The following is a 21031-nucleotide window of genomic DNA, read 5'->3' as shown; positions in this document are numbered from 1 at the left end:
CTCCAGAGGCGCCCTCCCGTCCGGGCCTCCAGAGGCGCCCTCCAGTCCGAAGCCTCCAGAGGCGCCCTTCAGTCCGTAGCTTTCAGTCCGGCCCCCGCTACGAGGGTCCCCATTCCAGGCCCCGCTACGAGGGTCCCCAGTCCGGGGTTGGCGGCGAGGTCTACGTCCCGCACCACTGGGTGAAATGCCCACCCAGACCCTTCCCATAGGTTCAGGTTTTGCGGCCGGAGTCCGCACCTTTGGGGGGGGGGGTACTGTCACGCCCTGACCGTAGAGAGCTTTTTATGTCTCTATTGTTTGGTGGTCAGGGTGTGATTTGGGTGGGCATTCTATTGTAATTTTCTATGTTTTGTATTTCTTTGTTGTTTGGCCGGTGTTGGTTCTCAATCAGAGGCAGCTGTCTATTGTTGTCTCTGATTGAGAACCATACTTAGGTAGCTTTTTCCCACATGGTTTTGTGGGTAGCTGTTTTCTGTTTTTGTGTCTTCACCAGACAGAACTGTTTCGTGTGTTTCTTTGTTATTTTTGTTCAAGTATTCTAATTTATAAAAATATTATGAACACGTACCACGCTGCGCTTTGGTCCACTCCTTCTTCAACAGACGACCGTGACAATTCCAAAATGCTGACAAATGAGCAGTTGAAAATACAAACATTTAGGAAAAGTCAGGGAAGAAGCAGGACAGCTTTTTGGGGGCTGATATTTTTTATTTACAAAATGAAACGTCAGTGTCCATTGGCCTATGGCGGTTCTAGTGTTGAACAACAGTAAATCATTAGGCCTTTTTCCATCGCCGTGACGACTGGAACCTGACAAGTTGCCATGGCAGATTTTCCCAATAATAATGAATCTGCTCTTGTTTTGCTGGCCGGTGGAAAACGATAGCTTATAGGGGAATAGTCTGGGGAGTGATGGGAGGAAAAGCAAAACTATCATGAGAGTACAGAGCCTCTCCTTCTTCGGTGTGTGTGTGTTGTGTGTGTGTGTGGGTTGTTGTTGTGTTTGTGTGTGTTGTGTTTGTGTGGTGTGTGTGTGTGTGTGTGTTGTGTGTGGTGTTGTGTGTGTGTGGTGGTGTGTTGTTGTGTGTGTGTGTGTGTGTGTGGGTTGTGTGTGTGTGTGTATGGTGTGTGGTGGTGTGTTGTGTGTATGCGTCTTGTGTGTATCTGTGTGTCCATGCCTGTGTGCTTTGTCTTTGTGTTGTGTCTGTGTGTGTGTGTGTGTTGTGTGTGTGTGTGTGGTGTTGGGGCGTGGTGTGTGTGCATGCGTGTGTCTGTGTGTGTATCTGGTGTGCCATGCCTGTGTGCTTGTCTTTGTGTTGTCGTGTACGTGTACGTGGTGTGTGTGTTGTGTGTGTGTGTGTGGTTTGTGTGTGTGGGTGTGTGTATGTGGTTGTGTGTGCATGCGTGTGTCTGTGTGTGTATCTGTGTGTCCATGCCTGTGTGCTTGTCTTTGTGTGTCTGTGTCTGTGTCTGTTTTCGTTTGTTGTGTTGTGTGTGTGTGTGTGTGGTGTGTGTGTGTGTGTGTTGTGGTGTGTGTGTGTGTGTGTGTGTGGTGTGTGTGTGTGTGTGTTGTGTGTGGTGTGTGTGTGTGTTGTGTGTGTGTGAAAAACACACAGTGTGTTGTGGTGGTAATGGGATAAAAGGGGAACCAGTTCAAGGTCATAACGTTAGCTGACCCCCTCATGGCCTTTCCCCAGCCCCTCTGTTATTAATGATGTAAACAGGCTGACTCAGTTGTAAGCAAATGGGCGGACAATATTTCCTGTTTGGGTGAGCCACACGGCACATACAGAAGATGCAATGGACAACTGCTGTCATGGGGTTAAACACTGTGACCTCTAACCAAACCATGTCTCTTGGGGAAACGTAACTCTGCTACCTCCCACTCAGAGAGACAACAACACTGCTGTGGAGGCGCTGTGGGACTATAGGGACTACTTGAGACCAGTTTAAGCTGCATGTTATCTGGATGTTGAGCTGAAGGCTGAAGTTCAACGTTAGGCTCAGCCTTCCTTCATCACATGGGGTCTGTAATCCAGGGTCAGGTTGATTCAGGTTAGTGTTAGTGCTACAGTCTGGTCGAGGGTAAGGGATTGGAACTGACTAGAATGAAAGCCTGTCATGACCTCCACTAATCTCAACACCTATCTGACTTCATGGTTGGTCGCTCGCTCATTCCGTGGTTGGTCGCTCACTCATTCTTCTATTGTACACGGCACAGATGGAACACACAGACGTCCATCAGAGTTCTCCTCGACAGGTTTCTCATGACACCATTGTTATTGTAGTAATGACGCAGAATGATGACTCCATCCAAAGAGTCCCCTGACTGCGCTTAAACTGACAACCTGCCTGTCCTGAACTCACTCGACCTGTAATTTCTTACTTTATGACTGCAAGGCCAAAATAAACTTGTAGAGGATTCACATAAACAACCATGAGAATTATTTACTGCCATTGTAAAGGAAATAACTATCCATACTTTATTTAACAGTAATATCCAGGATTATTGTTGAGTACTGCTAGAGTGGGGACTGGGAGGTTCTCTGTCAAATAAGACAGAGCTGTTTAAATGTTTTGAATCAGACACTAAACATAAGTCATGAGGCAAAAACCCCATCCATTCGAGGACTTGGGAAGTGAGTGATCCTTTTCCAAACCTTTCCAAAGCTGCTATTAATTGGAGATGCATGTTTCTCAGTTAAGAACTTGACCTGTCCTTAGCTGAACAGCAATGTGTTCTTCCTCAAAAGCCCAATGTGGAAATGCTTGCCTGTCTTCCTGCCTATATTCTCTCTAGAAAAAGAGAGGGGGTAAAAAAAAAAAAAATGATTCAGCCCATACTAAACGTATGGCAGTGAGGCCATAGATGTTCCATTACATAAGAAGCCCTATAGGTGACTCCAGCCGAACCAGTTCCTCTACAGTGTTTTTCCTGAGTGTTTGGAAGACACGGGCCTGTCCTAAGGTCACAAAACAGCTTGTGTTTCTGAGGGGCCATTCTATCTGTGACGCGAGGCCCACTGTACGCCCCCGAGCCCAGCACCAGGAGCAAAAAGAGAGAGCAGGGCGAATCACGTCTGTGCTCAGACACACAATATGACACAAGACTCTTTCTCCTCCTGTGAGGAATCACACTTTGGCAAGGAGGACACCTGCTTGATAATAATGACAGAATCCCAGAAGAATCTCCATTTTGCATCCTTGGCAGTTGTTCTAAAGGCTGAAATTCAAAATGATTTTTGGGAATGGAGCTCCAGCAGAATGGGAATAAGACTTTGAAGCTGGCCAGTAAATATTGTGAATATCTGTCAGTTTGGTTTTTCACCCTCAAAAAATGAGGGACCGTTAGGGGAGAACATCTTGAAGTGATCAGAAAAAGCAAGTTGAATCAAAGTTAAATTAATTACTGCGTTTGCTGGCAACTCTTGACACCATTTTGGACAGCATAAAGTGTCCTTGTCCGCAACTTTTCTTTTCTTTTCATACACTACCGTTCAAAAGTTTGGGGTCACTTAGAATTGTCCTTGTTTTTGAAAGAAAAGCAATTTTTTTGTCCATTTAAATAACATCAAATTGATCAGAAATACACTGTACATTGTTAATGTTGTAAATACCTATTGTAGCTGGAAACGGCATATTTTTTATGGAATATCTACATAGGCGTACAGAGGCCCATTATCATCAACCATCACTCCTGTGTTCCAATGGCACATTGTGTTAGCTAATCCAAGTTTATCATTTTAAAAGGCTAACTGATCATTAGAAAACCCTTTTACAAATATGTTAGCAAAGCTGAAAATGGTTGTTCTGATTAAAGAAGCAATAAAACTGGCCTTCTTTAGACTAATTGAGCATCTTGAGCATCAGCATTTGTGGGTTCGATTACAGGCTCAAAATGGCCAGAAACAAAGAACTTTCTTCTGAAACCTGTCAGTCTACTCTTGTTCTGAGAAATGAAGGCTATTCCAAGCGAGAAATTGCCAAGAAACTGAAGATCTCGTACAACGCTGTGTACTACTCCCTTCACAGAACAGCGCAAACTGGCACTAACCAGAATGGAAAGAGGAGTGGGAGGCCCCGGTGCACAACTGAGCAAGAGGACAAGTACATTAGAGTGTCTAATTTGAGAAACAGACACCTCACAAGTCCTCAACTGGCAGCTTCATTAAATAGTACCCGCAAAACAGCAGTCTCAATGTCAACAGTGAAGAGGTGACTCCGGGATGCTGGCCTTCTAGGCAGAGTTACAAAGAAAAAGCCATATCTCAGACTGGCCAATAAAAATTAAAGATTAAGATAGGCAAAAGAACACAGACACTGGAGAGAAGAACTCTGCCTAGAAGGCCAGCATCCCGGTTTAAAACAATGACCAGAGAGAATGTCTAAGAATACAGCAAAGAACTGCTGTTTTTATGAGTGAGATCATATCTAAGTTTTCCTTCAGCACTGTCAACACTTTTCAACATTATTAAAACCTTAAAACGCGCTTCTCCCTACTTCCACTCGCAATACAGCTGCAATAAATGAGTAGCAAAGTGTATCGATAGCCCTGCGTTTTTATTACTAGCAGCTGGTCGTGTCTATTTTAATATAGAGGAATATTTCACTTTCTCTGGTCATAGGAACTACATGAATTTGTGCAGGTGCGACTGTAGTTTTGCCATCGGGTGGAAGACGGTGTCTCCTCTCTCTGGTTAGTCTCACCGGAGGAATGGAAGGAGAGAGTAGGGAGGCGGACCCTCTGCTGCTCTCTCCCTTCCTGCTGAGACTAATGCCGTGTTCAAAACAACTGGAAATTCGCAAATCTCCGACTTACAACTTCAGTGCGTTCAAGACAACTTGGAATTCCCCCCCAAAAAACAAGATCCGACTGGGATTTTTTGGCGGGGTGGTCATCCAACTTGGAATCGTTGGCATCTTTCTATAGCTCCGACTTTTCGACTTGAAGATCACTGGCATCATGTTTTGACCTAGTTTTTTCCCCCTGAGTTCCCAGTTGACTTGAAAGCACCATGACCATCAGAAGCAGGTACCATCAGTCCAGTCAAATAAAAAGCAAATGATTTGCAAATGATTTCATTTTATGCTCAGCGTTGCCTCGCAAGTGCTACACCAACTGATCTATTTTGTTATCAAAACTCAAGTTTGAGATATAATATGGTCTAAGAAGAACAATACTGGCTGTGATAATGTATTAGGCCTACTGCACAAACCTCATTCCTACAGAACTGTTATTATTAGGGTAATGTTACGTCATGTTTAAAAAAAATTCTGAGCGGTAGATCTCAGCTTGCTTTTTGACTGTGAAAGTGAGCTTGACTCAGAATAGGTTGGTGACCACTGCGCTATTGGTATTACTAAACACAAGCAAAACAACAGAACCTCATCTTCATCTCCGTCATCTCCGTCCCCTTACCTTGACAATGAGTCAGGTTCACCCTCTTGTAACCCTTGGGGCATTCCACTTGGCCGTTCGCAATCACTGCATACGCTGCGGGATAAAAGAAAAAAAGAAAAAGCACTGATCAGAGAAAGAGACATCACATTCTGCTTGTCTACTTTAAAAAGCATTGCATCCATAACACAGAGATGGAGGGAGAGGGATGGCTCATGTCTAGCAGGGGACCATTTGTTACAGATGTGCTGAGCTTAGCGGGTGGAGAAATTAGATGGGGACCCACAGCTGGGCCCTGCGGGACACCACAACGCTGCCATGTAAATGGATCCCCATCAACCTCAGTTATAAGACAGTACTGCCATCACACACAATCATCAACAACACACAACATCATTAATAATCATATTACATAGACCCTGGGGACACATACACAGAAAAACAGAGCCAGTAAATCATACATTGTTTCGAAGAAACACATGCCACAGCAATGACCTGTGTCACCAACCATGGTAAAAATCGAGTTACTGGGGTCCTTACAAGGGTGCTGCGCATATCTCTTTTTGCTTGTTCTACTAAAACAATCATGCAGCATGTCTTTCAGCAGGGTACTTTAGAGGTTCACAGAAGTGGTGTTGTGAATAACACTGTGTCCATTCATGCCCCCAGCGCAGCCATACACTTACTGAGGCCTGAAAACATGATGTCATTATTCATTCTGCACCCAGTCAGGGCAGGGCATGCTCCTTTAGTTGTTGGTACTGGGGAAGGAGGTTATTCTCAATATCAGATGGCAATCACTGAGCCGTCACTTGTAGGGATAGGGGGAAGGGGATGAGGTGGGATTGAGGTAGGTGCAAATCGGAGCCGAATGCTGAACAGGAGCAATGTGATTAGTCACAGATTTCACAGTTATGGAAAACTGAAAGAGGAGACGCAGACGAAGAGCCTCCTAGAATATCATCAGACATGTTCCAGTTGATCAGATTCCAGCATAAACTGTCTATACACACACACACACGCTCATTCATAGCTTGAAACACGTACACAGTATGACAAACTGTATATGTGAGCTCAATAAGTACCATCAGTATCTAGAGTGTCGCAGGGTGTTGATCTGGAGGCCTAAGAGTGACAGACAGTGGTGTCGCAGGCAGGCAGTCTGACAGACAGTGGTGTCACAGACAGGCAGTCTGACAGACAGTGTTGACGCAGGCAGGCAGTCTGACAGACAGTTGGTGTAGCAGACAGGCATCTGACAGACATAGTGATGCAGGCAGGCAGTCTGACAGACAGTGTGTGCCAGACAGGCAGTCTTGACAGACAGTTATGGTGATAGGCAGGGCAGAGCAGTTCTGACAGACAGTGGTGTCGCAGACAGGCATTCTGTAAGGCAGTAGTGATCGCAGGAGGGCAGTCTGCAGACGATGGTGTCGCAGCACGGCAGTTCTGACAGACAGTGCTAGCATGGCAGGCAGTCTGACAGACAGTGGTGTTCGCAGACAGGCATTCTGACGACAGTTGTGACGCAGGCAGGCAGTCTGACAGACGTGGTGTCGCAGACAGGCATTCTGACAGACAGTGGTGTACGCAGCAGGCAGTCTTGGACGACCAGTGGTGTCGCAGCACGGCAGTCTGACAGACAGTGTGTACGCAGGCAGGCGTCTTGACAGACAGTGGGCTTGTTGCAGACGGTCATTTGTGATCGACAGTGGTGCGCGGCAGGCAGTCTGACAGACATGGTGTCGCAGACAGGCATTCCTGACAGCCGTGGTGCGCAGGCCAGGGCAGTTTGACAGCAGTGTGTCGCGCAGGCACGTCTGACAGACAGTGGGTGTGGCGGAAGTGGACAGTTGGGCAGGATCCCCTGGACAGACCGTGGTCGCAGGCAGGCAGTCTGACAGAATTCCGACGCTCCACGAAGTGTGACGCAGGCAGGCAGTTTGAAGACCAGTGGTGTCGCAACAGCATCTGACAGACAGTAGTGTGCAGGCAGGCGTCTGACAGGACAGTATGGTGTCGCAGATCACGTTGATTCATGACAGACAGTAGTGATGCAGGGCAGGCAGCTGACAGACGTGTGGTCGCAGGACAGAGGCTTCTGACTGCAGTAGTGAGCTGCAGGCAGGCAGTCGACAGACGTGGTGTCGTCAATCACGGATCCTTGACAGGAACCAGTAGTTACTGGCAGGAAGGGCAGTCTGACAGACAGTAGGGTGTCGCCAGCAGGCCAGTCTGACAGCTAGTGCTGCGCAGTGCAGGCATGTCTGACAGACAGTGGTGTCGCAGGCAGGAGTTGACAGACAGGTGGTTACGCAGCAGGCAGTCTGACATGACAGTAGTGATTCGCAGGCAGCGTCTGCCAGACCGAGTGGTCAGTCGCATGAAGCAGTGATCGGAGGCAGTCTGACAGACAGTGGTTCAGCCAGACAGGCGTCTGACAAGACGTGGTGAGCACGGCAGTGCGCAGTCTGCAGACAGGGCTTGGCACAGTGCGGCAGCAGTCTGAAGGACAGTGTGTCGCAGACATGGCATCTGACAGAACCGTGTGAGCAAGGCAGGCAGTCTGACAGACAGTTGGCCTGTCGAGAAGGCATTCTTGAAGACAGTAGTGAGCAGAGTCATTCTGCGCAGGGTGACGCAGGCGGCTTGAAGACACGTGGTGTCGCAGACAGCCATTTCTGACAGACAGTGGTGTCGCAGGCAGGCAGTCTGGCAGACAGTGGTGTCGCAGACAGGCAGTCTGGCAGTCTGATAGACAATCTTATTTATGGTGTTTAATCATTTTCCATGTTATCCCATCTGTGTTCTGAGTGGTTGTGAGAGTCTAACAGTGTGAGTTCAGGGCTGTGAAGCAGGCAGGGCTAGTGGAAGTACCTGAAGGTTCACACAGCAGATCAGAAGTGAGTCAGACCAGACGGGAGCTCCTCTGCTGGATCGGAGATAATTGTGTCAAAGTGAAGCACCTGTTCCTGTCTGCCCGCCCCGTCCTGCGCCCATGGAATCCCAGGGATGCTTCTGGGTAATGAGCTGTTGTGACGGGGCAGCGGGTGGTGGAGGTGCGACCCCCCATGAGGACAGGATCAGATTCTGCCCTGACTGCAGGAGCACATGCCAAGGGATGCCCAGCAGGGGGCGGGCCTCCCAGTCAAGCTTATTAGTACTGAGAGACTAGAGGGAACACAGAGGAGGGCAGGTCTGTCTGAAGTAGCTTCACCAGCAGGTTACCTGAGATGACAAGTCATCATCTCTATGGTCAACCCACTGCTAAAGACAATGGCAAACAAAAAATACTGCATAAATAGGACCAGAAGTTTCTGCCTAACTACCCTACCAGGAAAAACTCTGGGCCCTAGTTATAGGCTAGTGCAATCGACAACAAACATACCCAAAGAGCGAAATGTATTGTAGGCTATGTATCTAGCATATATCCTAGTTCAGGATGTTTTGTGGGTAGAATGCCGCTGTGGAATGGTTTTGACATGCCGTCATGCTGACCCAGACAATGTTCATTGTCACAGATCCCAAAGCAGTCGAACGCAAGAGTGACCTTGCTGCATCATTATTGTTCCCCCTGGTTACATGGATGCTGGGACAGAGAAACTAGACTGGTGCATATTCATTGTGCTTTACAAAGAGGAAGCACAGGGACACAGACTGTTGGCCTTAGTTGTATCCCCCTTCATTCATTCACTGCAAAAGACTGTCACCCATGACTGATTTGTTGTACTTCAACAATAATCTTGAACTTGCGTCAGGAATTTTATTTGCAACCATTCAGCTCTATTTGCTTGTAAACAGTTAATGGTGCAATATGCTGTAATCACTTCACCATTTCCTGATTGCTAAAATTCTAATAGTTTGCCTAATTTTAATCTAAACCGTTGTGAAATACATTTTCAAACCCCACATATTGTATTTTCAGATGTTTGAAGGTGGTGTACAAAACCGAAAGTAAAAGACGCAAAATGAAACTTAAGAACAGGAAGCATAGAAAAAGCACATATTGAACATATCTACTGCTTCTTAGACTTGCTTTCAATGAATGGCAGATCTATAACTCACATTACTATGTGAATTTGGTCTGGTCGCCCAAAAAGATACATATAGAAGCTTTAAAGCGTCATATACAATTTCTTAGTAGGTGGCATTTCTTTCTTTTGAGAGCCAAATAAATGTCAGTGAAAGCTCTACTCTAAAACAGGTGTCAAAGCTACCTTAGGACAGTCTTCAAAATAGGCATTTTGACATGTGGGGGTTTACTGAGGGTATTTAGAGAGGAGGAGAGGTTACGCAAAAGAGGAGTGATGGTAAGGAGCGAGAGGGGGAGTTTGGAGGAAGAGGGGCCGGTCTAGCTAGTCAAATGGGTTCTGCTTGACAGAAATCTAATTGGAAATTTAGTGCAATCATTATGTGGAGGCCTATTTAGAGGTCCGATTGGCACATCCTTCACAGGCATAGCACTGTACTAAACCCAGAATGTACTGTACTGCCTCAGCACTATTATCCAGCTCCCCCATGAGGTCTGCCCCCAGTCACTCCCTACCTCCAGGCTAATCCAGAACCCCAGCTGGAGAACCTGAGAAGAAGCGGTAGACCAGAGAGGGGGAATGGATGCAATCCACAGGAGAAGGGGAGACAATCTTCCCTCTCCATTCCAACGTTAGATATTCTATAGGAACACAACAGACATGAGTGCTAAGACCCTTCAAGACCCTTTAAGTGACATGCTTTCTGAGAACAAAACGCCATGGGACAAACTGGTGCCATGGATAGACCCAAGGGGCAAAGCAAACTCAACTCTTTAATCACAAGGAGTTGTTTCATTCCCTTTGAGATGAAGATGAAAAACAAGTCATCTCCCTCTGGCCTCCAGGCCAACGGCTGATTAGAGAAAACAGCTAAGGGGAAGTAATTTGCTTTCAAAGCAGAAAGTCTGTTTGGCACACGCCAAGTTTGCCAATCTGGCATGGCCCATATCACCAGCCCTGTAAATAAGACCTTCAGTAGCAGCCAGCCAGTCAAGCGCTGGGACATCAGATGAGACAGTCACATGAGCCTAGGTCCCCTGTGATTCAGTTGGTAGAGCATGGCGCTTGCAACGACTCCCACGGGGGACCAGTCGCTCTCGATAAGACTGTCTGCTAAATAACTCAAATGTAAATAATTAGCCTAACATCAACATCCCCATGATGAGATCAGCCCCAGACATAAACACACTAATGCAAAGCAAACATTTGTCTTACAAAAAAACTAAGTATACCAGCTAAAAGTTTGATATTGAGTCAATTAAATTCCCAGCTGTGTGTTCACAGGCACTGACAATTACCATGTTGTGGCAGACATGCTATATAGACAATTGAGCTGCTTCGATCAAGGCATTGATCTCAATCGGTTCGGTTCGGTTTGATTGAATCCTTATTCAAAAACATCCTATTAATTGTCTCAGTGTTTAACATAATTTGATGCATTTTGCATCTTTGTTCGTAGTTTGACAGTTTATCATTTTCTCTCCTCCCTTCTTTACGATGCCCATGGCGGTGTGGTTGTGACCTCCCATTTAAAACAGACACACATTCTCCCATAATCCCCCACTGCCGCCACTCGATATGAAATATTTACCACTGGGGCAAGGCCAAGAGATGACATGGTACAGTCCATACCCTATGATGAACAAGCCTAACATGTATCTTATTACACACATTTCATTTCCATGTGCCTCCAACTCACTGGCACGGTGCCTTGGACAGCGGTGCTCTCTGGGACAGATAGATTATGTCTGCATTAGGATTTATACCTGTGAGCAGCCAGGCCAAGTCAGCCCTCCTTAGCCACACTGCTGTCTATCTAAAAGATTCACACTGTTTGCACCCGGCGTTAAGCTAAATCAACACAGAATGAATCAGAACGTATCAAAGGATGGAAACGTCTCTGTTTAATCACCATGAGAGAGAGGATGCGGCAGCAAAGCGAGAGAGCAGCCTGGAACCTTGGCATGGACCACAGCAGATGTTTAGCAAAGTCACACCCTTTGCTCGGTTTTGATCTTGGTCATTAACAAGTGTTCAATGTTTGATCACTGCTAATAAAAAGGAATACGCACATGCTTTGGTCCTAAATGAATGGCAGATTCAATATTTCTCCATGGGACTGGGAGTGATGATCTCATGTGGGTCGATTTGTAACTTGCCCTCTCCTCCTCATCTTATTTTATTGATCTAATGTTCAGGAATAACATCCCCATGAGAGAGAGAGGGAGGGGAGAGAGGAGAGAGAGAGAGAGAAAGAGAGAGAGAGAGAGAGAGAGAGAGAGAAGAGAAGAGAGAGAGAGAGGAGAGAAGAGAGAGAGAGAGAGAGAGAGAGAGAGAGAGAGAGAGAGAGAGAGAGAGAGAGAGAGGAGAGAGAGAGAGAGAGAGAGAGAGAGAGAGAGAGAGAGAGAGAGAGAGAAGAAAGAGAGAGAGAGAGAGAGAGAGAGAGAGAGAGAGAGAGAGAGGACGAGAGAGAGAGAGAGAGAGAGAGAGAGAGAAGAAGAGAGAGAGAGAGAGAGAGAGAGAGAAGAGAGAGAGAGAGAGAGAGAGAGAGAGAGAGAGAGAGAGAGAGAGAGAGAGAGAGAGAGAGAGAGAGAGAGAGAGAGAGAGAGGAGAGAGAAGGAGGAGGAAGAAAGAGGAGAAGGAGAGAAAACGAGAAGAGTCAGAGTCAAAGAGAGGGTGCATTCTCAGTATAGGGCGGGGATGGGTTGAGGAAGGAGGGGCAGAGGGCCAGGAGGCTGACATCATCATTCTGTGACATCACGCTGTGACCTCAGTGGCCTAGGGAGGAAGTGGCTCCAGGGCCAGGGCTCCTGTGGTTGGGACTGTGATTTATGTGGGCCCCGAGGTACCTCTGATCCTGCTCCCTGAGAAGCATCCCAGCGTCCCGGAGTAGAAGAGTCAATGGGAGGGAAGACTTCCCGGAATGACAGATAGGGAGACAACCGGAGCCATGCTTTATGGAATTACATAAGCCATGGAACACACAGGGAGTGGTGGCGATTAGGTGGTATCCAGCTAAATGCTAATGAGCCCATTGAGAACATTTTATACAGTCTCTGACTGTATACCGCCAAACCCTAGTGGCACCATAGAAATAGAATTACTATGGGTGGCCATCTACTCCATATAGAGTCATGGAAATGGCCATGCCACTCTCACACCAGGTCAAAGAGTCACACTCAGGGCAGAGCCAGTGGCCTCTTCTCAAGTACCTCAGATTAACTTACATGATGAACCTTTCACTTAAAGTGATCAATGTAGAAAACCAGAGCATGTTGGTCCCTGTTCCAAAAAGTCTGAGATACTGATATATCAGTCATTATACAACGGGAGAGTCTAATCCTGGATGCTGATTGGTTAAAACCGCATTCCAGCCGGTGTCTATTCCACAAGTTACCACCGGCTAAAGCTATGACGGTGAAATGCCTATTTACTCTGTTCCATCTCACTGAGCAATATACTGTCTCATCAGCCCAGCCAGGCAATTTATAAACTTGATCTGCACTATAATAAGCATCTAGACGTTATCTTCTTTTAGACTAGCATTTGGTTTTCAACTTCAATTTGTATAGACCTTGCTGTCTGTCTCTTCAACATTTGCAACATTGTTTTAATACTGAAATTTCGATCTCCAGCTGTCCTATAGAAATGAACGTGTCGTAAGTTGGGACGAGACAGACAGGCAGACAGCTTTTCTCAGCCAGTCGAAATCATGAATCAGCTGGTATCATTTTTATGGATAAATACAAATAAATGTCAATAGAAAACAGATAAAACAAAATGAAATGCAGCTAGTTTGCAGTGATTGTGTTAGCGGTGTTGTTGGCTAGGTCCTCTGAACAACAGTGTCCTAACGAGAGAGCACATTTTCTATGCCAGGCAAAATCGCGCATCATTAGCTCATTGTTATGGATGTATCCAAATAAATGTCACTAGAAAACAGCTTAAACAAATGAAAATGAGGCTACTTTGTTGTTATTCCCAGCTGCACTGTTTGACGTGACTAAGTTAGCTGTAGTTGGCTAGCTAACAAGCAAGGGAAAATAATGTTGCCAGCCGGGATGGCAATGGAACATTTAGAACCAACGACTGGGTAGCGTCCATAGATACAGAACAAAAATACTTAACGACTGGTTCGCGTCTCTGGCAACTGATCCGACAGAAAGAACGACCAACCAGCCCTCGACAACAACACCGTGCCAATGTATCCTCCAAACACCGGCTTCTCGGGCACTATCATTTTAGTGATCTGATCTACAAAGAGCTGGATTCACTTCATTAGATACGTTTCCTAATAATCTTCTAAAGCAAATTAGCTGTCAACTACATACCTAACACTTGCCTTTCCTCATCCAATCAGGTTTCATCTTGCAGCCCAGGGGGACAAGCAGCTCTAACTGCTTCTATCTCGACACACGTCAACCTTTTCAAACCTGAAATTTAAAAAGGTCTCTCTCTCTCTCTCTCAGCCTCATAAGAACCAAAGGGAGAGGAGAGATGGACCAGGGTCTTATTTTATCTGGAGTTAATTACGCATTGGAATTTGCAGCATGTGGGTTTACAGTGCATTCGATCCTACAAGGCTGAACAGGGCTGGGGCTTCCACAGTGTAGGCCTGGGACTGACAAGCACATCTCACTGTCTTAACCTCCATTACGTCAACCTCCATCCTTCCCAAAAACACACACCATTCCTTTCCCCATTGCACCATGGCTTTCTCCACTCCATATAACAATAATAATACTTTAACTACCAAAAATAACAATGTAGTCTGACAGTGTCTTGGATGGGAGGTCTCTTACCAAATCAGTCAGAGTTCAGTGAATCCTTGCCATCTGATAGAGGGAGAACTACAGGAGAAAGATGTGGGAATGGTGTGGGAATCAGAGTTAGGACTGAAGACAAAGACAGGGAGCAGAGACCGATGCTGCCACTAAAACCGCACTCAATGAGCTGTATACGGCCATAAGCAAACAGGAAAGAGCTCATCCAGAGGCGGCGCTCCTAGTGGCTGGAAACTTTAATGCAGGGAAACTTAAATCAGTTTTACCTCATTTCTATCAGCATGTTAAATGTGCAACCAGAGGAAAATAAATTCTAGGCCACCTTTGGCAAATCTGACCATAATTATATCCTCCTGATTCCTGCTTACAAGCAAAAATTAAAGCAGGAAGCACCAGTGACTCGGTCTATAAAAAGTCGTAAGATGAAGCAGATGCTAAACTACAGGACTGTTTTGCTAGCACAGACTGGAATATGTTCCGGGATTGTTCCAATGGCATTGAGGAGTACACCAGATCAGTCACAGGCTTTATCAATAAGTGCATCGAGGATGTCGTCCCCACAGTGACTGTAGGTACATACCCCAACCAGAAGCCATTGATTACAGGCAACATTCGCACTGAGCTAAAGGGTAGAGCTGCCGCATTCAAGGAGCGGGACTCTAACCCGGAAGCTTATAAGAAATCCCGCTATGCCCTCCGATGAAACATCTAACAGGCAAAGCATCAATACAGGTCTAAGATAGAATCGTACTACACCGGCTCCGACACACGTCGGATGTGGCAGCAATTGCAAACTATTACAGACTACAATGGGAAGCACAGCCAAGAGCTGCCCAGTGACATGAGCTTACCAGACGAGCTAAATAACTTCTATGCTCGCTTTGAGGCAAGTAACACTGAAACACGCATGAGAGCATCAGCTGTTCCGGATGACTGTGTGATCACGCTCTCCGCAGCTGATGTGAGTAAGACCTTTAAACAGGTCAACATTCACAAGGCCGCAGGGCCAGACGGATTACCAGGACGTGTACTGTGAGCATGCGCTGACCAACTGGAAAGTGTTTTCACTGACATTTTCAACCTCTCCCTGCCTGAGTCTGTAATACCAACATGTATCAAGCAGACCACCATAGTCCCTGTGCTCAAGAACACTAAGGTAACCTGCCTAAATGACTACCAACCCGTAGCACTCACGTCTGTAGCCATGACATGCTTTGAAAGGTTGGTCATGGCTCACATCAACACCATTATCCCAGACACCCTAGACCCACTCCAATTTGCATACAGCACCTACAGATGATGCAATCTCTATTGCACACCACACTGCCCTTTCACACCAGGACAAAAGGAACACCTATGTGAGAATGCTGTTCATTGACTACAGCTCAGCGTTCAACATCATAGTGCCCTCAAAGCTTATCACTAAGCTAAGGACTAAACACCTCCCTCTGCAACTGGATCTTGGACTTCCTGATGGGCCGCCCCCAGGTGGTAAGGGTAGGTAACAACACATCCACCATGCTGATCCTCAACACAGGGGGCCTCTCAGGGGTGCGTGCTCAGTCCCCTCCTGTACTCCTTGTTAGGTTTGCTGATGAAACAACAGTGGTAGGCCTGATCACCGACAACGATGAGACAGCCTATTGGGAGGTGGTCAGAGACCTGACAGTGTGGTGCAAGGAAAACAACCTCTCCCTCAACGTGCTCATGACAAAGGAGATGATTGTGGACTACAGGAAAAGGAGGAACGAGCATGCCCCCATTCTCATCGACAAGGCTGTAGTGGAGCAGGTTGAGAGCTTCAAGTTCCTTGACATCACCAACAAACTATTATTGTCCAAGCACACCAAGACAGTTGTGAAGAGGGCACGATAAAACCTATTCCCCCTCAGGAGACTGAAAAGATTTGGCATGGGTCCTCAGACGCTCAAAAGGTTTTACAGCTGCACCATCGAGGGCATCCTGCCTGGTATGGCAACTGCTCGGCCTCCAACCGCAAGGCACTACAAAGGGTAGTGCGTACGGCCCAGTACATCACTGGGGCCAAGTTTCCTGCCATCCAGGACCTCTATACCAGGCGGTGACAGAGGAAGACCCTAAAAATGGTCAAAGACTCCAGCCACCCTAGTCATAGAGAGTGTTCTCTCTGCTACCGCAAGGCAAGCGGTACCCGAGCACCAGGTGCAGGTCCAAGAGGCTCTAAACAGCTTCTACCCCCAAGCCATAAGACTCTTAAACAGCTAATCAAATTGCTACCCTGACTATTTGCACTGCCCCCCCCCCCCCCTTCTACACTGTTGCTACTCTCTGTTATAATCTATGCATAGTCACTTTAATTACTCTGTACATATAACTCTGTACCGGTGCCCCCACACATTGACTCTGTACCGGTACCCCCTGTATATAGCCCTGCTAATGTTATTTACTGCTGCTTTTTAATTATTTTGGTATTTTTTATTATCTGTGGTATTTTCTTAAAACTGATTTGACTTAGAGCTGACCAGAGGAGACACATTAAAAGGTTCTGGAAAGAGTAGGTTGAACAAGTGGTCTAAGCCATGTGTTCCCAAGCTTTTTCACTCAGGGGCCCCCCTTCCAGCATTGGGGAACATCCCGCACTCCCCTGTGCATGTGAGTAGATGCCACGTCTATTTCTATGGGCACAAGCACAGTTCATGACACAAACTGTTCACACCCCTCTTGTTGGTGGAGGGGAACTGTTGCACGTTTAAAGCTTATTTCCTGCAATTCTACACATTTTGTCATGGGGTACAAAAAACATTTAGTCGTTTCTGACAAGTTATAAATAGTAATAAATAGTTCTCTAAGGTATCAAATCAAAATGGTTAGAGTGTTGGACTAGTAACCGAAAGGTTGCTAGATTGAATCCCCGAGCTGACAAGGTAAAAATCTGACTTGCCTAGTTAAATAAAAAATTATAATTTTATTGGTCACATACACATGGTTAGCAGATGTTAATGTGAGTGTAGTGAAATGCTTGTACTTCTAGTTCCGACAGCAGTAATATCTAACAAGTAATCTAGCAATTTCCCAACAACTACCTAATACACATAAATCTAAAGTGGTGAATGAGAATATGTACATATAAATATATGGATGAGCGATGGCCGAGCGGCATAGGCAAGATGCAGTAGATGGTATAGAATACAGTATATACATATGAGATGAGTAATGTAGGATATGTAGACATTATTGAAGTGGCATTATTTAAAGTGACTCGTGATACATTTATTAAATCCATTTATTAAATGTATTAAAGTGGCCAGAGATTTGAGTCTGTACTGTATGTTGGCAGCAGCCACTCTATGTTAGTGATGGCTGTTTAACAGTCTGATGGCCTTGAGATAGAAGCTATTTTTCAGTCTCTCGGTCCCAGCTTTGATGCACCTGTACTGACCTCGCCTTATGGATGATAGCGGGGTGAACAGGCAGTGGCTCGGGTGGTTGTTGTCCTTAGTTATCTTTTTGGCCTTCGTGTGACATTGGGTGGTGTAGGTGTCCTAGTGGGTAGGCAGTTTGCCCCCTGTGATCCGTTGTGCAGACCTCACTACCCTCTGGAGAGCCTTTCAGTTGTGGGCGGAGCAGTTGCCGTACCAGGTGGTGATACAGCCCGACAGGATGCTCTCGATTGTGCATCTGTAAAAGTGTGTGAGTGTTTTAGGTGACAAGCCAAATTTCTTCAGCCTCCTGAGGTTGAAGAGGCGCTGTTGTGCCTTCTTCACCACGCTGTCTGTGTGGGTGGACCATTTCAGTTTGTCTGTGATGTATACGCCGAGGAACTTAAGACTTTCCACCTTCTCCACTACTGTCCCGTCGATGTAGATGGGGGGATGCTCCCTCTGCTGTTTCCTGAAGTCCACGATCATCTCCTTTGTTTTGTTGATGTTGAGTGAGAGGTTATTTCCCTGACACCACGCTCCGAGGGCCCTCATCTCCTCCCTGTAGGCTGTCTCGTCGTTGTTGGTAATCAGGCCTACCACTGTAGTGTCGTCTGCAAACTTGAAGATTGAGTTGGAGGCGTGCATGGCCACGCAGTCATAGGTGAACAGGGAGTACAGGAGAGGGCTGAGAACGCACCCTTGTGATGCCCCAGTATTGAGGATCAGCGGGGTGGAGATGTTGTTTTCTACCTTCACCACCTGTGGTCCAGGACCCAGTTGCACATGGCAGGGTCGAGACCAGAGTCTCCAGCTTAATGACGAGTTTGGAGGGTACTATGGTGTTAAATGGTGAGCTGTAGTAAATGAATAGCATTCTTACATAGGTATTCCTCTTGTCCAGATGGGATAGGGCAGTGTGATGGCGATTTCGTCGTCTGTGGACCTATTGGGGCGGTAAGCAAATTGAAGTGGGTCTAGGGTATCAGGTAGGGTGGAGGTGATATGATCCTTGACTAGTCTCTCAAAGCACTTCATGATGACAGAAGTGAGTGCTACGGGGCGATAGTCATTTAGTTCAGTTACCTTAGCTTTCTTGGGAATAGGAACAATGGTGGCCATCTTGAAGCATGTGGGCACAGCAGACTGGGATAGGGATTGATTGAATACGTCCGTAAACACACCAGCCAGCTGGTCTGCGCATGCTCTGCGGACGTGGCTAGGGATGCCGTCTGGGCCGGCAGCCTTGCGAGGGTTAACACGTTTAAATGTTTTACTCACGTTGGCCACGGTGAAGGAGAGCCCACAGGCTTTCGTAGCGGGCCGTGTCAGTGGCACTGTATTGTTCTCAAAGTGAGCAAAGAAGTTGTTTAATTTGTCTGGGAGCAAGACGTCGATGTCCGCAGTGACTTGCATGACAAAATTACTTCCTTACAGATACTTGTCATCAAGCCCTCAACTGACTGACCTGACCAGTCCCAGAGAGATGTACGGGATGACAAAATGATTACTCTTAATTTATGCTTGTCCACTTGTTTTAGTTTACAAAGTATAATCAAGCCAGTTAAAGCGAGTTCTGGACACATTTCTATACAGGGAACAATAAGACTGGAAAGAAATGCCAAGTATTCCCTATTAAGTCCTTCAAAGTATACCAACTAGCACAGGACCTATGTGGCTTCATCTTTCTCTTCTTTGTCTTTCATTCTCTCATCTGACTCTGCATGTGACCTGGGACCGAGGCCCAAGCTGCCCCTAAACAACTACAAAATGAGAGAACGGAGGGATAGTTCTGATTCTCCCCACTTCAAAGGACAGAGGAGAGGAAAACATCTGGGATCCAAAAGAGATGCTGATGTGGGTCATGAGAGAGAGAGATTCTGGCACAGAGAGAAGAGAAGAATAGATTTGTGTTTGTGATGAATGGACCTGAGTGAGATGATGTCTGCTCGTGATTAGAGCTTCGGCAGACAGACAGACACTAAACAGGGACAGGCTATGACAGCACCCTGTGCAGGCAATCTACCGCAGCAAGACCTCTTCCTAATATGAATTAACACTGAAGGGCAGGGACAGTCCCTCACAACCATCACACACCCCCTTGGAGAACTGCAGTAACAGAACTTGGGTGTCCTTGGGGGGGTCACCAGGGGTCAGGAGTGCTCTTCTATTACAAACACAATGAGGGAACACACAACAGCGACAGTCCAGGCAGCTTTGGTCAGGGACCACAGCTGTTCATTCTCTTCTGTTACTTAAAGTAGGAGAGGGAGAGCCAGCCTCTCTCTCTCTGCCTGCCCGCAGGCTGGGTGGCACTCCTGCCAGCCTCTGTTATTCATGCTAAATGTGTTTTCATTTGGTGCCTTGGTTTTTTTCAAGAAGCGAAAACTGCTTAATTTTATAAGACGACAAGTAAGTCCCGATGCCAATGGAGTCGAGGCACAATCCTTCTAATCTGGGATACACAAATCAGTAATCATCCGGAATTATCACCCCATGTTAAAGTAATTGACTGTTATTCTCAGAGATACATTGTGTTTATGAATGAAGTAAAAGGAAATGTTTGGCTACAGTAACACATCATAACAAAGATATAACACAAGGTAAAGCACTGGAGGAGGTTCAGTGGTTCAGTGTGTTCAGTATGTGAGGGGACTCACCTGGTTTGGTTGGACACTCTGTGCACTTGTTCAGGCCCCATGAGGCTCCCACACTTCCACAGCAGTCATCCTGTTTGGTCAGGCCAGGAAGAGGCTTCCCACACTGCAATGACAACACACACACATCTCAACACACTCACACAACACAGGACACATCACTGACACCTTCCTTTCCACTTCATTTGATAGTATGTTGTTTAACGTCACTGTATTTGTGTGTGTGTAATACCTGTGTGTGTGTGTGTGTGTGTGTGTGTGTGTGTGTGTGTGTGTGTGTGTGTGTGTGTGTGTGTGTGTGTGTGTGTGTGTGTGTGTGTGTGTGTGTGTGTGTGTGTGTGTGTGTGTGTGTGTGTGTGTGTTTAATTGGATTGTGTGTGTGTGTTGTGTGTTTATGCATGGGTGTGTAGTAGTGTGTGAGTCTTCCCATCGGAATGAGGACAGAGTGAGCTGAACAGAACACACCTGAGACTGGTTAGACAGCAGCAGAGGACATAATCAGGCTGTTCCACAAATAGCTCTGCTGCTGCTGCTGGCATGGTTTGTTAAGGAGCTTGGCTAATTTTGGAGAGATTATTATCAAACCTCACTGCCTGGCAAATGGTGCCTCACAGATCTTTGGGAAGAAAAGATAAGGAAACATTGCTATGGAACACCTAACTAGGGCACTGGCAAAGTCAGTCAAGACCAAACTTGCTAACGGCCAGTCACTAATAGCCTGGTACTCAGGGCTCTACTGTCCCTCTAATCACTCTGATGTCAA

The 21031-nt window shown here is 46.4% G+C and overlaps 1 protein-coding gene across 2 annotated transcripts in view; it reads right to left on the bottom strand.

The window, feature by feature from the left end:
• The window catches only part of LOC111968745 (latent-transforming growth factor beta-binding protein 2), an 85592-nt gene that overhangs the window by 54447 nt on the left and 10114 nt on the right, over positions 1 to 21031 (bottom strand). For both annotated transcript variants that reach the window (XM_023994593.2, XM_070445195.1), the window contains 2 exons: positions 20272 to 20374; positions 5420 to 5494 (listed from right to left, as the gene is read on the bottom strand). In XM_023994593.2, the coding sequence (XP_023850361.1) occupies positions 5420 to 5494; positions 20272 to 20374 (178 nt within the window). The remainder of the gene's footprint in view (positions 1 to 5419; positions 5495 to 20271; positions 20375 to 21031) is intronic.

This window comes from Salvelinus sp. IW2-2015, linkage group LG9 (genome assembly GCF_002910315.2).
Source record: "Salvelinus sp. IW2-2015 linkage group LG9, ASM291031v2, whole genome shotgun sequence".
Taxonomy (NCBI): domain Eukaryota; kingdom Metazoa; phylum Chordata; class Actinopteri; order Salmoniformes; family Salmonidae; genus Salvelinus; species Salvelinus sp. IW2-2015.
Note: the sequence above shows the minus strand (reverse complement) of the source record. Positions and strands in the feature narration are given on the sequence as shown.